The sequence below is a fragment of the Amaranthus tricolor genome, chromosome 5 (genome assembly GCF_026212465.1).
Source record: "Amaranthus tricolor cultivar Red isolate AtriRed21 chromosome 5, ASM2621246v1, whole genome shotgun sequence".
NCBI classification, from domain to species: domain Eukaryota; kingdom Viridiplantae; phylum Streptophyta; class Magnoliopsida; order Caryophyllales; family Amaranthaceae; genus Amaranthus; species Amaranthus tricolor.
This window is the reverse complement of record NC_080051.1, coordinates 25,956,616-25,972,855: the sequence shown is the minus strand read 5'-3', so window position 1 is coordinate 25,972,855 and position 16,240 is coordinate 25,956,616. Positions and strand designations below refer to the sequence as shown.

At 31.2% G+C, this 16,240-nt stretch overlaps 1 protein-coding gene across 6 annotated transcripts; it reads left to right on the top strand.

Moving 5' to 3' along the window:
- Window positions 1-2,530: 2,530 nt before the first annotated feature.
- LOC130813144 (uncharacterized) lies at window positions 2,531-7,801 on the top strand. Of its 6 annotated transcripts, none has more exons than XM_057678897.1 (4): window positions 2,531-2,813; window positions 3,971-4,210; window positions 6,256-7,418; window positions 7,493-7,801. In XM_057678897.1, exon 3 carries the CDS (start codon window positions 6,266-6,268, stop codon window positions 7,397-7,399), a length of 1,134 nt encoding a protein of 377 aa, XP_057534880.1. In that variant the 5' UTR covers window positions 2,531-2,813; window positions 3,971-4,210; window positions 6,256-6,265; the 3' UTR covers window positions 7,400-7,418; window positions 7,493-7,801. The 6 variants fall into 6 exon arrangements, with proteins under 6 accessions (XP_057534880.1, XP_057534878.1, XP_057534877.1 ...); XM_057678892.1 differs by having other exon boundaries at window positions 2,646-2,813; window positions 6,148-7,418; XM_057678893.1 differs by having other exon boundaries at window positions 2,647-2,813; window positions 3,996-4,210.
- The last annotated feature ends 8,439 nt before the right edge of the window (window positions 7,802-16,240 follow it).

Genomic DNA, 16,240 nt, shown 5'->3' with positions numbered 1-16,240 from the left:
CACACAATCTAATTTGGTATGTTCCAATACTAAAATTAAATGGTCCAAATATATTTGGTTTGAAAATTTTTCGAACTAGTCCAGAATGAATAAGACAGTTCAACAATGGCTTGGTCTAATCTGAATTACGATTTATTTTTTTTTTTAAGATAATACATTTATTTTTGCAAATATTTTACACTTTTAATTAACACCGTAAGTCAAATTACTATTAAAATTATAATAATTTAAGTATATGAAACTTAACACAAAATATGTAATTAAATCATTTGGAATGAAGAGAAATTTAAAATATGTAAAATGAGATAATGTAGAATGTAAACATTTAATGGACAAAAATCAATTTAAATGGAGAGAAACATGTATTATGCAAAACCTTGCACAGACTTTACATTCATTCTCTGTCATATCTCACTAATATTTAATAACAATTCGTACTTCAATTCTTACTTGAGACCGTCTTTTCTAAAGACGATTCTCAAAAGTTCAGTCCATTATGTTAATTTAAAAAAAAACTAACGCGCGCGTGTTAGTGTAATGTGAAAAATCACATAATATATTTGGGGTTATAACATTTATTTGATGTTATAACATAATACATTTGGTGTTATACCAGCATATATTTGAGGTTTATAACATAATTTATTTTGGATTATAACATAATATATTTGAAGTTATAACAATATATATATTTGAGGTTATAACATAATATATATGGGGTTATAACAACATATATTTGTGGTTACAACATAATATATTTAGAGTCGTAACAATGTATGTTTGAAGTAATTATATAATATATATGGAGTTATAACAACATACATTTGGAGTTATAACATAATATATTTGGTGTTATAAAAATATTATACCCTCAAACACAAACCATTAAATACCGAACTATATATTATGTTATAACCCCAAATATAATATGTTATAACCACAAATATATGTTGTTATAACCTCATATATATTATGTTATAGCCTCAAATATATATATTGTTATAGCTTTAAATATATTATGTTATAACTCTAAATAAATTATGTTATAATAATCCTCAAATATATGCTGGTATAACACTGAATATATTATGTTATAACCCCAATTAAATGTTGTTATAACTCCAAATATATTATGTGACTTTTCACATTATATTTACACGCGCGCATCAGTTTTTTTTAAAAATTTACATAATAGGCTAGGCTTTTGAGAATCGTTTTTAGAAAAGACGGTCCCTCACGAGAAAGGCCTATTATTTAATAATTATAAGTTACACTAAAACATTAACATGTATCTTAATCAATGTTAAATAATTTTAATAATTTACATTATTGGGAAATTCAGATTTAATGATCCAACTGTTTATACAAGTGCTATGTATAATACAATGAATAACAAATTGGACATTTAAATTGTATTAAAAGTTGACATGCAATATTTGGACTGAGTGTTTTATTTCATATCATACTCTAATATGATTTTCGATTTGGTTTGGTTTAAAAAAAAAATGATTCCACACTAAAAATCATAATGTTAAAAAAAGGATCAAATCACCGTAGAACTGACGAAGAACATAACTACAGTTTGTCCGATTTGGTTTGTAATTTAGGCCAAACTTTGTTGAGTCACTTAAAAATACTCATTTTTGATTGTTTATTGTTAAACACATTATTTTGGTTATTAAAATTGACACTTTAGATATTTAAACACTGACTTTTGAATTTGATCTTCTATTATGGACCTATGATACAATTTCATACAAGAGTTGCTCTAATCTTAAAGATAAATTATTAATAAAGACGATCTCTTAAAGATACTATTTAATTTGGACTGCTCCAATGTAAAAAAAAAAATAACCAAAATAAAAATAACCAAAACAGTCTATGTGAGGAATAAGCCGAAATCTACAATTTGAATTGAAATACTTTTTCTGAAATATATAAGTTATATAACTCAAATCATTTTCCAAACTCTATTCAGTGAGACAACTTCAAAACAAGAATTTCATAAGCTAAAAATTTCCATTATAACTTATAAGGCTATTTAACCCATGTATAAGACAAATCTCACGGTGAGATCGTCTCATACAAGAATGTGTGTTTTAATTCAAGGAATAACCTTTTAAAATCTCTCATATTGTTTTTCCTCTTTTTCCCCCTCGATCTAAACATAGGGGGCGTTTTGTAGATAGAGATTGGAATTTGGGGATAAAAATACGGGATTGAGATTGAGACTTTATTATTGGGAATTTATATAATATGCTTTTATTTCCTTGTTTGGTATGTTAATGGGAATGACTTAGAAATTGCGGATATATTGAAAATAAAATCTAAATTTACATTTTTATCCCTGTTAAATATAAAAAAAATTATGAAATTTTTATAAATAAGGATATAAAGATCTTTTTCAAAAAATGATTAAATTCTCATTGTGGAATACTTTGCCTCCTTTAGATATTGAATTTTTGAAAATTCACAGTATTTAATTTATATCTGTAAATAAAATTTGGAAATTAAATTTCCATTTCCATTTGATAAATCTCACCTAAAGGCGGTACGGGATAGCCAAACCAAGTAGGTTCGAAGAAATTAACTTGCTTTGTTTTACGTTTGTTGCTTTGTTGATGTATGTTTACTTACATTAAGATTTAAGAGGACAATTTCTTCTTCAACGCTTTTCATTATTCATCATCATCCTCTTATGTCGGCATTATTACGCCACTAAAATTCAACCCCATTTCTTGATCCAAACAAACAAATCACCCTCCACCAATTCAATCTTTTATCTGACAATTCAATTTCAGAAAGCGATTATTGTAAAATCCTTCGCCTTTTTTTTCCTTTATGTTAATTATAATCTTGCAATACAACTCATGTTCTTCTGTATATCTAAATTTTTAATTATTTGTTTTTAGTCCTTGTATCTGACGCTCTTTGCGTGTGTATGAATTCATTTGATATTGATCAAATTTAGGTAACAGCTTTGATTTACGTTTTTAGAATTAGGGTTAGGGTTTTTGTTTGCTTATTAGTGTTATTCGTTGAATTTAATTTGATATCATTCGTCATCCTTCTGATAATTGGCACAATTACTCATATGTGTAAATTGTATAGTATACATGTTCTGAGAATTCGGTGTCCTTGATCCTTTAGTGTTGATGTTTGGACTCCATAGCAGAACATAAATATCGTCTATTGGGTAATAATGTCAGAAATTTCATTATTATTGGGGTTTATTTGGTTAAGAAAAAAAAAGGGATATTGACCTTATTAATCTGCTCTTTAGGATTGTAGAGTTCTTATTTTGGATCCAAATGTTACTAATTACCTATGATTTCAAGTAAAATAGGATTATCCCAACGCGAACTTTTTGATTCGACTGAGTTCAGTATGGACTTACACTTTTAATGCCTGAATTTTGTGATTTGGGATCCAATTCATCAGTGCACTTCATATCAAGATGCGTTTGGGCCATTATAGCTGTCAATTTGTCATCAGTGGCTATTCAAGGTTAACTTCTGTGTACTTCATATTGAGCTGAGGTTTAGCAGTGCCGTAATAGTTTGATGGTTGTTTTAGGGTTGAATCTAGTACAAGTTTAAGGTTGAGCATTGTTATGATGCTATTTGATACGAGTTGAATCTAGTACAAGCTGAAGTTGAGCATTGTTATGATGCTATTTGATACGAGTTGAATCTAGTACAAGTTGAAGGTTGAGCATTGTTATGATAGCTATTTGATACTCAAGTGTATATTTGAACTCTCGTTTTATATGATGCTAATCCGTGTGTCATTTTTGGTATGATTGCCTTTTCTTTTTTAAAGACCTATTGTAAGCGTGAACCTTTTGAACTAGTTGTTTTGTGTGCGGTAATACATGTATTTACTGAACTTATAGTCTATATTTTTGCTTTGAAAAACATAAGAATCTGAATTTAATGCATCTGAATATCTCCGTACATTTGTTCTGCAGTATTAACTGCGGTTTTGTGTACCAGTGACTTTTGGAATCAAGGGATTTCACCGTCCAGGCTATCTTTCACCCAGACTTGTAGATTGCATAAAATATTTTACAGTTTGGAGCATTCCTTGAGGAATTTCCTTTCTTTCACTTTGTAGAAAAAAAAGATTACATACTGTAGACTTGGTAAAATCAATTACTATCAAACATTCGAGATACAGTTCAGAAAATTCCATCTCAAATCCTTTTCTGGTAAGTGTCTTTTGTGGTTGAATATTATATCAAACAGTTCTATGTGTTGCCTATTGAGTTGTAATTGTATATTACCTTGCTTGGATTGGGATCCATTGCTGCATTTTGTTGCTACGGTGGGTGGCATTCAGATTTGTATTTATAGAAAATAGCTGTAATGTTTAGAAGTATGTTTGTTATTTGTGTTCTTATAGTTGAATCTCCTGTTTTCTTTTCCATAAACTTCGACTTCATATGCATTTTTAGTATGTGTGCTGCCTTTCTTACCTTATTGGACCATGTCAGTATGGTTTTCGATTGTATACAAACTTCTGAACTGTCAGCTATGTATTGATACTCTGTTATTTGTGTAGGATTTGTTTCTGGGCTTGGGTTTATTTTAAAATTAATGTTGTCTAGTGTCAACCCATGATGAAGTTTTAATTTTCCGTTCACTTATCCTATGTTGAGGATATGAAATGGGTTGGTGAGGTGAATTGAAGGAACCAAGATGATCTCTAATTGTCCATTTCCTTGTATTGTATACCTTAGCATCGTATGATGGCTGCCATGATTTTGGAGTTTACTAGTTCATCTAATGAAGAGTTTTTTTTGAGTAAACTGGTGTGGACTTTTTCTGAGGACACAAACTAGACAAAGTATCAGGCTATCAGCTATTTCGAGCATCATATTTTTTGCTTGATGGCTCTTGTATGAGTGGTACTCATCAATTTGCTATGGTCTCGGTTCCATTTGGTGGCCTTGGTTATATAGCAATTTGATTGGGGTTAGGTGACATGGGTCGTATACTTTTTTTAAGTGTTTGTATGTAGGTTGTTTGAAAAGTTCTCTCTTGAATTTGATCAACAAATATGAATGAAATAAATTTTTATTGGGGATATTCTTATTAAGCTTGCCTACTATGCAATAGTGTAGTGTACTTGGTGGATTGTTCTGAATTTATTTGGCTATCACACTTCATTTGTGCTTCATTTAGACACACTACTTATCTCTTGGGCCTTGGACACCGTGGTCGATCTATTATTCCCTTCATCTCATTAGTTGCTACGTAGGGTTTTATGCTACTCACTCCGTCCCAAATAGTTGTTACATATTACTTCTTGGGCCGTCCCAAATCAGTTGCAAACATTTCCTTTTAATAGGAAAGATGGCCCAAAATACGTAGCTACTAGTTTCGAGACAGAAGGACTACATTTCTTGTAGCATTGTTGGTTGTTTTGGCACTGCTTTTAAAAATTGTGTACATTATAGTTGTTTGTTGATTTGATGAGTTGACGAATTGTTGTTTTAGCTACTATTGTTTTTTCTGGGGTTTAAGCTGCTTGTTGGAACTTTGTGAGGATTGATGAGCGTCTTGTAGCTTAATCCAACATAAACTAAACCTGAGAGGATTAATAAGGATTGGGGATTAGAACTACCTTTTCATTCTTTGTAGTTGTTCACCTGCCAGTTTTGGTAGGTATTATTTACGTTTTGCATCTACTATAATTATTGTTTTTTTCTTTTGAGGACTCAATGTTGGCAGTTGCAAACAATGTGTCTTGGAACTGATATTACATGCTCTTTTTAGTTTTTACTAGCTCATAAGGTATCAACGCTTCTGGATTTCCTGCAAGTCAATTTATTAAGCTTTGATTTTAGGCTACATAAATTTGTTATAGATCACTTCATCTATCCCTATTTCTGGATTCCTCTTCATGCTAGTATATTTCATGATCATTCTGACGTAGCCGTGCTATGTCTATCATGTTTGATAGTGGCCTTCCCTCTTGGATTTTGACTTTCTTTTGTTTTTATATATTTTTTAGTGTTGAGTTGAAACTTGCTTTTGTTGGATTAAGAATTTGGCATTGTTTTGTTGAGTTGAAGCTTGCAATTTAGGAACCTGTCATGTACTTTTGTTGCTTATTTTGGTTCCCGTTTTCGAAATTGTGAAGGTCTTGGGATATGTCTGCCCTTCTCAAGATCTATTTTCCCTTAAAACTTTCTCTGATTGCCTTAGTTTTAGAAAAAAAATTCTGATGAGTTCTTCTGAGCGACTTCAGTGCATACAAGATGGATGGTAAGAAAAGAAGCATGACCCTGGATGCAGATTTGTGTGATGTGCAAAAGGAATGGGATGAGGCTTTGTGCTCCATCTGCATGGAGCATCCCCATAATGCTGTTCTTCTTCTGTGTACCTCTCATTCCAAAGGATGTAGATCTTATATCTGTGATACAAGTTACAGACACTCAAATTGCCTGGACCGGTTTAGGAAACTTAAGACAGAGTCCAACTCTAATTCACCTGATGAGACACCTGTTCCTGAAAATCTGCAGGGTTCAAGCCTTGTTTCTGACTCTCAAATAACTCTACAGTTTGGGAATGAGCTACCTGCGGTTAATATGTCTCACACCAGGGGTGATAGAATCGTGTCAACTCGAAGGTCAAATGATGCTGCTGAGTATGACAATGAACATGAAGCATTGGAAAGACAAACCTTTGAATCTTTGAGGGATGGGTCAGAACAGGAAGAGGTGGGGAAAAAGTCGAGCTTGAAATGCCCACTATGTAGGGGAGATGTGTTAGGTTGGACAGTTGTAGAAGAAGCACGAAATCATTTAAATTTGAAGCCTCGGAGTTGTACTCGAGAATCATGCTCATTTGTTGGTAACTACCGTGAGTTGCGACGACATGCAAGGTGTAATCACCCAAGAGTACGACCAGCTGAAGTTGACCCATCAAGACAACGAGCCTGGAGACGCTTTGAACATCAGAGAGAACATGATGACATTGTTAGTGCCATCCGATCAGCAATGCCAGGGGCTATTGTGTTTGGTGATTATGTGATAGATTACAGTGATAGACCGCTTGAACGAGAGAGGACAACCTCAGATTCTAGTGGGCGGCTGTTTACTACCTTGTTTTTCTTTCAGATGCTTGGATCTATGCAATCATTGGCTGGATCAAGGTCTCGTTCTAGGCCATGGACAAGGTATAGACGCCAGTCAGGGGGTTCATCACGACAAAGGTACCTTTGGGGTGAGAACCTTTTGGGCATACATGATGAAGATGGGGATGGTGATGATAGCTTCACAGAGGACGACGAGATGAATATATTTGCAGATGAGTCAGAACAAGGCACGTCTTCCACTCGAAGACAACGACGGCGTTTGTCTCAATCTGGTTTTAGGAGAGATCGGTTGTAGAATTCCATACATGATTTGGGTAAACTCCATTCCTAATGCCTTTTTTCGATATTTTTATAAGATATTCATAACCTATTTGCGTCGTTTGCACAGGCTTTCGTCTACCACCGAAAAGATAAGTGGCCATTACTCTCAATTGTATCATCTTCAAATAGCATTGGGACAGAAGGTGGCATTTACAATAAAGATGCTAGAAGTTATTGGGTTTGTATTAGTTCTGCTGTGTGCAGTTCTTTGTATGTTCATTTTTTTAATATTAGTTAGTTAGTTGTAGAGAGTTCAATTCGAGTCTCTTGTAAAATTAGGTTTCTCAGCTCAAAACATTTCAAATTCTAATTTTATTCACGCATGTATATAGTACGCATATTTCTTTAAGAAAACAGTTGCTTTATTTTCTCTGAATCGTCTCCGTCTCATTTTCGTGCTCTTGAGTTTGCTAATACTGCTTCGTCGATTGGTGACGCATCACCATTGGAGTCTTGAGCTTTAGGATTGATTCTTGAACTATTATACTCGGCTGGAAATGGATTAATTGTTAGATTGAATACTGTTTGCACTAGGTAAAAAAAGGTTATTCCCTTCGTTCCAAAGTTGTTTAGGAATGTTTCATCATCTTCATTATCATAGGCGCAGTTGTATAGGAATGTTTACGGGAATTAAAAAAAAAAATTAAATGGAGGAAAAATGAATGATCATATATATTAAAAAATATAAAAAATAAAGCTAGTGTATGAAAAAATACACGTGTACTTAAAAACTTAAAGGAATAGAGGGACCCATAGGGCTTGCAATACTTGTGAAAATACTTCATGCTGAAGTGTTATACACATGAATTAGTGTATGAAATAATTTTTAGATTATAGAACACACTAGAAGAAGAAAAGAGAATGATTAAGTGATAATTAAGGTCAGAATTTTATTTAAAAAAATGATATTTATTCTCACTGATACAAGACTCAATTTTTTAGTATATAAAACAATTGTTAATGGATTTGGAAGGTTTAACATCATCTTTGCTATCTGAAAAAGGATTGTGATAATCAATTTTTTATGTTTGCTAATATAAAATTATTTTAAAAATTCATTTTAATATATGTTGCAAAGATTAGAGAAGTGGAATCTCTAACTGAAAGAGTACAGTAGAATTGCAGATCAAAGAATGGGACCCAAGAAAGCTGAAGAGTGAAGAGGATCCTAACCACTGTTTTGTTCTTAATACATTTGCCAATCTTCACAATCTAAAGTAGTTTACTTATCAATCAATAATAACATGATCTATATATAGTTTCATATTTATGAATTATGAAGGATTGTCTCCATTGACATTATTTGATTATATATTAGGAACATAATAATAGTGATAATAGTAGTATATTATTTAGTAAATCCCAATTACTTGTTAGAGAATAATTATGAGAATTAGTCCAATTAGATTAATTAGATGTACAATTAAGTTAACACAAAAATGTGGGTGAGACCGTCTCACTTGTGAGACCGTCTCACTTGTGAGACGCATCTTATTGGGCCGGCCCAGCTGTATATATTTTTTTTTACCAATTTCACAAATTAAAATGTTAATTTCAAGAGTTAAAAGACCAGTTTAAAGACTTAAAAGACCAATTTCAAGGATTTGAAATTGATATTTTTAAGTCATAAAATTTGACGGTTTTAATACTTAAAAGGTCAATTTTAATACTTAAAAAATCAATTTTAAGACTTCAAAGACCAATTACAGGACAATAAATTCTCATTTCAACTTTAAAATATGATGACTCAAACATTAAAGTAGATATTAAAAACTTTAAAATTGACCTTTTAAATCTTAAAACTAGATTTTTAAATCTTAAAATTATCCTTTTAAATTATAAAATTAATATGTCAAGAATATTTTAAAAAAATTATTAGACCTGTACAAGTTGGACAAGGCTGTCTCACATAACACTAACTCTTAAAGTTAATCTATTCTTAAAAGATTACACTTAAAAGTTAAGACAAGCATAGATAAAGGCGTGTTGATTCTTCCAATGCGGTATAACAAAAACTCTTTTTCTAACTTTCATTTACTGCTTTGGAAAAACAAATTTAGCTGCCTGAAGAATCTAACATTCGAATAAAAAGTATTGAATGCTTCAAGGTGAAGAATACATGAGAGGAGGAATAATAAATTACCTAATCTTAAATCTTGATTATGCATATTTAATCATCTATATTAAAATAAGGTTATTGTACTTAGAGATGAAATCTATGTTCATCATCAAATTATTAATGAACAATGCATTTTGACAAATATGTATAGCAAGATGAGATAAATGGTTTATTCTCATAATTTTTATTTGATGTACACAATATTTATTTAGTACTAATTGAGATGTGTTAATCACCATCTTGTTTTTCTCATTTTGCAATCGTTTTAATCACTTTATCAATCACTATTTTATTTTGTTAATAGTTTCATGAGGTAAAAGACGCTTTACAAAAAATGTCATTGTTCGATAAAGTAACAATTTACTAGTCCAATTGATAGCCGTGTTCCGAACGTTACAACTTATAGCATTTCAAAATCAAAAGTAGCGATTTAAGATCTTTCTATATTTTTCTCAACAAATTATATTTCAACCTCTTTACCAAACAACATAATTTCTCAACTAATTACAGAACTAAATATTTAACTTTATATAAAGTCACAACTACCCACAGTTACAACTACTTATACGACTAACAACTACTAGCACAACTTTCTTGCACCGAATAAACCCTTTATGTAACACCCCGAGATTTTTTGACGTCATTAATTAATATCTTAATAACTTTTGGGGATTTTATAATTTAACCCTTTCATATATGAATTTAAATATTAGCATATAATTATATTAAAAATACAATTACGATATCTAAAATAAAGAGGTTCGAATCAAAATTATTATTTATTAATATGTGTGAGTACACAAAGGTGAGTCTCTTAGTTGAGCCTCGCAAGAAAATGAATCTAGATTAAATAAATAAACATAATAATAATAATAATAATAATAATAATAACCATGATAAAAGGGCATGAAACCCTTGTTGCTCAAACTAGCCATCACTCCCTTTCCTCTTTCTCCTCCTTTTTTTCCTTTTTTCCCTTTGCGCCACCAGTGAGCAGTTGTGCCGCCACCAGCAACCGGCCAGCCTGCTGCACGGCCCCACAACAACACTGATTTCTCTTCCCTCCTCTACGACAGCAACCAACAGCCACCACAGCAAGGCAGCTCCTCTTCCTCCCCACAAACAACCACGAGCAGCAGTAGGCTGCATGGCCTGTTCCCAGCAGCGAGCAGGGCTACGTGTTGCTCTCACAGCAGCCGGCTGCCTTCTAGTGCTGCCAACTCCCCACCTTAGTCCTCCACCACCACAACAACCACCTACTATCTTACCCTTTACTAGTTCCTCCATTGTAAGCCATCTTCCTTCCTTACTTGATTTCTTTTTATCATTTTTCTAACTAGAATCTCATTAAATTTATGAGTTTTATAGTGATTTTTCATCATTCTTTATTAAATCTTCTTATGGGTAAGAACTTGATTAATGAATTGAATATAATCAAGAGATAGGGTTTAGAGTATGAATGAAAATGATAATAGTTGTACCGCTTTGTGTTTAAGGATGTTTTGTAATTTAATAGATTAGTAGAAACTTTGAAAATGTGATTTGATTGTGAATTGGTGATAATAATTGTTATAATTGAGAGTATTAGTCGCAAAAAGTGGTGTTAATTGTCACTTGTATTATAAAGATAATGGTGGATACTGTTGTTATAATTGAGTATTATTATTAGTCGATTGTGGTATGGTCGTGGTTATTAAAGTTGAATACCATCATTGTTGAAGTAGGAAGAAACCATTGTTGCCATTTTTGTTTCAAATTATTTGGGGAGGTGCTTCTTTTCATGCCATTTTGTCATCATGAGTAATCTTGTACATTGTAGTAAACTATATCGCAAGGCTGTCACTAACATCAATATCATTATAAGTTGCTAGTATTGATTTTGTTATACAAGTGCTAGTAGCCTAGGGAATTTCATAGTGATAAGGCCTTATAATTTGAGCCTCATTGGTTTAAAGAAATCGTCATAAAATGCACTTTATTGTTGTGAAAGCTTACTTGATTGTTGGTTTAGTGGATGCGAAAGCTTATGTGATTCTTGAGTTAATGTCATAACATATGAATTATAAACGAAGTAATGTGAATTGGTTTAGTATGCATAAGAATAAGTGGAAGTTACTTTTTGAATAGGTGAATGATAATTTGTTCTGGCAGTTAGATGCTCTTAAGTGGAGACAAATAGGCTTATTAGTCCTACACCAACTTGTATAGGATCCCAGTTCTTAAGAGGAAGGTAGAATTTTAGTTGGGTAATTTTTGTGGCTGTTTGGTCGTGCAGTAACGCTTACAGGTACGTATACGTAGTAACTAACCCTTATATGCAATTTGCTTTAAGATGCTATTGTTTATTATGAAAATATACGTTGCATCGAAACTATGAGGTACTAGTGAATACACTTTTATACGACGAGCTATTGACTATGAAATCCTTGCGCTTAGAATAGTTATAGAGAATGAGAGTGTTAGTAGGAGGCGAGGACCACCCCCTTTATTTATTTAGGAATTGGATTATGCCTTACTTGGAGTTAGAATGACTCCTTTATAGGTGAATTTCATATTTTGTTTGAGTTGCTCAGTGGGTTTCGACGTTGTGCTATCCCAGGGCACTCATTAATAGTCGAAAACGAGAGTTATTCCCATTTGATAAAGTATTAGATTATGATTAGCTGGCGTGACTCAACTGGATTATGTCCGGTTGATTAATTAGTCCCCTAGGTGAGATCCGACGGGATCATCGTATGGGGGGTATGAGCATACTTTTGTCATTGGGCGCCGGATGGCCCATACCGCCCCTTGACCGATGTGTTACCATGCGGGCCTTGCGAACCCCAATATGGTGACCTCTTCACTGAATGAGTACCCCAGTGTGTTAGTTTTTCCCAAAGGTAGGACCCGAGAGGGTCAGCTGGAGGGGGTATGAGCTCATACTTTGCCATGGGCGTTGGATGACAGATAATACCCTTGGCCGTGTCACTATGCCAAGAATTAGAGGAAATATCCACTGATAAAAAGTTATTCAGTGATAGAAAGTTTATTCATTGATTGAAAGTTATTTAATGATAGAAGGTTCATTCCTTGATAGAAGGCTTACACATTGATAGAACATTTACTCATTGATAGAATACTTACTCATTGATAGAATAGATTATGGTAGTGAGAAGTGTGCCTAAGTTAAGTTACCTCAAGGGTATTACAGACTATGAGCACACTTACCATAACATAGACAAGCTCTATAAGGTCATGTGTTAGGTATTCTGCCAATGCCTTGGTTTAGTTGATACTATGCGTGTTTTGCAAGAGTTTAAGTTTTGAAAAGAGGAGTGTGAATACCTGCATTCTACCCAAGAACACATGGTTCGGGTTGGAAAGGACGTAATGAGATCAAGAAGTATAAGTGGATGATAAACAGTTACTATCTGTGCTTGTGTCTTATGAAATCATCTTATGTTGTATAACATAATGTTATCTAATAGTTGACCTTATTATATTTGATGCTAGCTACTGACGTGTACGTGTTTGTGTTTATGTTTGATTGTTGATGACTTTCTATGATTGTCCTGCTATGACACATTGGCCTTTGGTCTAATGTCGAGCAGCAGGAGGATCATAGACAAGCGTAGCAGGTATTGGAGCTTCTTTTGCATTACATTGCATTGGGGGAAAGTGATGAGGGCGAAGCATAACCTGTGTCATATCGTTATCTTTCGATTTTGTAGCTCTTGTTATCTTTTGTAAACTTTGGTTGTATATGTTTTGTTATGAGGCCTTGTGTCCTCCCTTGTATATTTGTATTTCTGTTGCGTAGTTTATAACTCATATATATATATATTATATATATATATATAATATATATATATATATATATATATATATATATATATATATATATATATATATGAAATGAAAAGTAATTTAAATGTATAAATGAGAAATAAAAAAATGTGCCATGACCCAAAATTAGAATTTAAAAATTTTCAAAAAATAAAAATAAAAAATAGCAAAACCCAATACAACAAGTGAGTATGTCTTTCTTTTTAGAGGGGAAAAAAAATTAGATCTACTAATCTAGGGGGAAGAAAAGGGGTAGAAGATGCACATGAAAATTAAAATTCCTAGCACCGATCAAATAACATGAAGATCAACTAGTGCCACCATTTCTTTGTTGTTATTAGCAAAGTAGAAAATTAGAAATATACTAGTTTTCTTCTTAATAAATTATCACACTTTATCTTTTAGATTATTATATCAATTTTATAATATTTCTATTTTCGACATTATGTTGTATGTTCATCCTTTTTTAATTTATTTTTATTCACACATTATATTTTTTTTTTGTCACAAAATTTAATAATTCCTACTAATTTTAATATTTGTATCATTTGGGATAAAGTATTCATGATCATCCTTAAAAATGGAGACATCTTTCCTTTATTCCCTCTCTATAAATGACATAACCAATAAAATGATGCCACATCATTTAATCTAGGTGCCCTAAGAATATGTTGAAAACGAAATTTCAGTGAAGCTCATACACAAAGGTTAAAGGTACCCTTCATACAACTTTCTAAAGTACAAAACCCTTAATTAATTTCTTACCTAATAAAATATAAGTACAATTAATTTAATTAGTTACATAATTAATTAGTAGATGTATCTTTATTCTTTCTCCCATGTGGTACCTTAACTTGGTCATGCTAGTTTATGAGATCCAACAACCATTTTCCCTTCATTGTTTTCATCACCTAAAATATCATCCTTCACACATGCTCAACCATCAATTATTTGTAACTAAATATTTGAATTTATTCCTTTGATATGGATTGATAAGTAGAGCTATTATAATAGATTTATTATATGCTGGTTGGTTCGCGTTAGGATAGAGTTCGACTATACGTAACTTTAATTAGTTTTTCATTTTAATATCAACGTTGATCTCTCAAATGTTTTGATGTGAGAACAGAAGCAGCCATATTGCATAATTTTTTAACACATTACGATCTTGGATTAGGTTTTCCCGGTTTCAAAAGGCAACTTGTATGCTTCCTTACTTCCATATGATCAGTCACCTAACTATTTTATTTTCTATACATGTCTTATATGGTGCATTAAATATACGAATTACATATTAAATTATTATTTATAATGGTAAATATGGTTGTAATGTGTAATTATTTGATATGTACAATAATAATTAAATTTAAATAAGAATTAATTTACCACATCAGAATGACGATTTTTGATTAATTTTTTTACTATGTGGTAGTTAGTTTGACACATAACTATAAAAATACTCCTATTTAACTGGTACATTTACATTAACAACAATATAAATGATTATACAATTAACTAGATCTAATTATGAAAATTTTCTTTGACCTTGCATATTTCATTATGTGTTCAAGCATCCATCTAAAATACAATTCAATTTTAAGTATTCTTTTAAATTTTTTAATGTCACCCAATTGTTATTTTAACTTGAGCAAAATTTTAGTTTTTAAATCTTCAAACAAATTTTACTTATTGTTTATATTTCGATTATTTGTTATATATATATATATATATATATATATATATATATATATATATATATATATTTTGTTAAAACTTGTGTTAAATTAGATTTTATTATCAAGTTTACATAATGTAGGTTCTTCTAGATAAATGTATGAGGCAAAATATTAAATGAGATAAAAATTGGAAATCTATAATATTTATAATCACATAGGAGTAGTAATAATAAACATATTTTTGTTTCATGTGGAATACCATGTTAAATGAATTTACTATAAATTTTTTTATTAAAATTAATTGTCTTCGTATGTTTTTTATATGTAATAAATGAATAAATGGTTGATTTGAAGTATTGATGCAATTTATTTTGTGAGTAATTGGTTCATAATTATTAGTGTACTATGAAATTTCATGATTATGGGCCATTATCAATTTAAGCCATATGATAATCAAGTAAGGTCACCAAATGTGTGTTGTATTCTTATTTTGTGGGTGATAATACTTTGCTAGTCATACAACACAAGGGTATTAAGGAGTAGTATATTAACTATTAAGGTAGGGTTTATTCTTCATGTACTAGTGTAACATCCGAATTTCTGACCTTACAACTAGGGAAGGTAGATATGATTTTATGGGCCAATATCAATTTGATTAGACTTATTTTTGTTGAAATTTTGAGTAAATAGGAGTAATATTGTAGACATTTATTTATTTCTAAAAATTTTATGTAAAGATCAAATAATGATACTTCTTAAAATATGTTTTATAATTGATATCAATTTTGGTCTCTTAGATGATGTTATAATTACTATGACGAGTCTAGTTATATAAAAAAAAGGTACAATAAGAGAAGTAATGCCAAAAAGTACAATCATGCATATTTCTTATATGAAAATTCGTCATGAACATGACAATTTAAAAATACTTTTAAATTCAATAAAATATCATAAGTTATTAAAATGACAATTGAAATCTGAATTGTTACGGTGGTCATTCAAATTCAAAAAGACGTATGTATTAAGTATGACAAAAGTTTACTTTTAATTATGACGGAAACAAATTTAATATATAATATATATATATATATATAGGAGAAGGATTTATTAAAAAGGGGTTGAAAATGAGAAGGGTAAGAAGGACTCTACATCTTTGATTTCACTAAATTAAAAAAATCTATGGTCACGATTG